Source organism: Mixophyes fleayi, chromosome 11, assembly GCF_038048845.1.
Source record: "Mixophyes fleayi isolate aMixFle1 chromosome 11, aMixFle1.hap1, whole genome shotgun sequence".
Lineage (NCBI taxonomy): Eukaryota > Metazoa > Chordata > Amphibia > Anura > Limnodynastidae > Mixophyes > Mixophyes fleayi.
In genome coordinates, this window is record NC_134412.1 from 10708626 (window position 1) to 10710426 (window position 1801).

The 1801-nt window shown below is 39.4% G+C and overlaps 1 protein-coding gene across 1 annotated transcript; it reads left to right on the forward strand.

Annotated features, from left to right (window-relative positions):
* The first annotated feature begins 536 nt into the window (after nt 1–536).
* Nucleotides 537–1496, forward strand: LOC142107461 (free fatty acid receptor 3-like). Its single transcript, XM_075190897.1, has one exon. It carries the CDS (start codon nt 537–539, stop codon nt 1494–1496), a length of 960 nt encoding a protein of 319 aa, XP_075046998.1.
* The last annotated feature ends 305 nt before the right edge of the window (nt 1497–1801 follow it).

Sequence of the window (1801 nt, forward strand, 5' to 3'; positions counted from 1 at the left end):
CCACCACTGCGTATGTATGTAAGAGAACTTGTGAGAGAATCAGAGCACAATAAAGTACACAGTAGCACAGAGTGTTTCAGGAAGTAAGTTCATCATCATCATCATCATCATCATCATCATCATCAACAACATTTATTTATATAACGCCATCTTGTGGCGGGGTAGAGAAATGTCCACTTATGTGATCATGTTATTAAGGTTAAGTCTATTTGTGACAAGGTCAGTGTTACGACATTGGGAGAGGACAGGAAGTAGCAGGAATCTATGGACAGAGTTATAAAGTGGAAGGATTAGGGAATGATCTCCCGAAGCACAGACTACTGATGTTGTGTCAAGGGAAACTCTATTTGAAACAGAATGAAACCTCTATATGAAACAAAATGTATACACTAACTTGTTATCACTAATATGTGCTTTTGTATTCTTCAATTTTATTCAGCGCATTGAAAAAAATCAAGTGCAAGAACAAGCCACGAGGAACCTTCTATATTTCTACACTGCCATTATCACTGGGATGACGTTCTTGTGAGTGAATCATGATTGATTTCCATGGAGCAGAGTACCTCTTTTTCTTTGTCTACTTAGCTACTTTTGTAACTGGGCTCCCTCTAAATATAACAGCCCTTTGCACACTTATTAAAAAATGTAATCAAAATCTTGTTCCCGTGGACATTTTGCTGATCAACTTGACTATTTCTGATTTGCTCCTTTTGATGTTTCTCCCATTTCGTATGGTGGAAGCAGCATCTGGTATGAGATGGCTTTTACCCTATGTTTTTTGCCCTTTGTCTACTTTTATGCACTTCAGCAGCATTTACATCACCTCACTCTTCCTCATGGCCATAAGCGTGGAGAGATATCTGGCAATCGCTTTTCCGATAAAGTACAAAATGCTACGTAAACGGTTCTACTCTGTCGTGGCAAGTATATTCATTTGGTGCATTGCATCAGTACACTGCAGTATTGTCTACATTGTAGAACATATTGTGCCTAGCAACTTGACGGAAACCAACAGCACAATGTGTTATAGCACATTTTCACCACCCCAGTTGGAAATTCTACTACCTGTGCGCCTGGAGATATGCATTCTACTCTTTTTTATCCCGTTTCTGATCACTGTCTTCTGTTATGTCAATTTTATCAAGATCATCATGTCCCAGTCTCGCATACAGAGGAAAAGAAAACTGAGAGCCATTGGCTTGGTGGTGGGAACTCTTATCAACTTCATTATCTGCTTCATGCCCTATAACTTATCACACGTTGTGGGTTATATTGAGGGTGATAGCCCAAAATGGAGATCCTACACTCTGCTCCTCAGCACTTTTAATGCATCTGTGGATCCTATCATATTTTACTTTTCATCAGCCTCGTTTAAGAAAGCCTTTCTGGAGGGTCTGGTACATGTGCTGAAAAGGCTAAATTTTGGAACCCGGTGGTATAAATACTGGATTGCATCTTGCGAGAAAGAGAATGCAGAGACCAATGCTTCTTGTTGAACGCTTAGAAAATATAAATTATGTGGACAACATAACTACCTTTACAGATTACAGAGAAATATATTTCCAGGAATTCTAGTGAGCAACAAGAAATCCTTGGACGTCAGAAGCTTTAAAAAGAAGTAATGAAGCACAGTTGAGGAAACATACTAAAACACATAATGATCCCTGTCTTCCATGCTTCCTCGGACATTATTCACCACCCTACGTTGTGTAGCAGCCCTCTTCACCATGACTGTAAAACAACACTCTCAATGATCATGTTTGTGTGTATGACATTCTCCTACTTACCAAGTTGTGTTGGT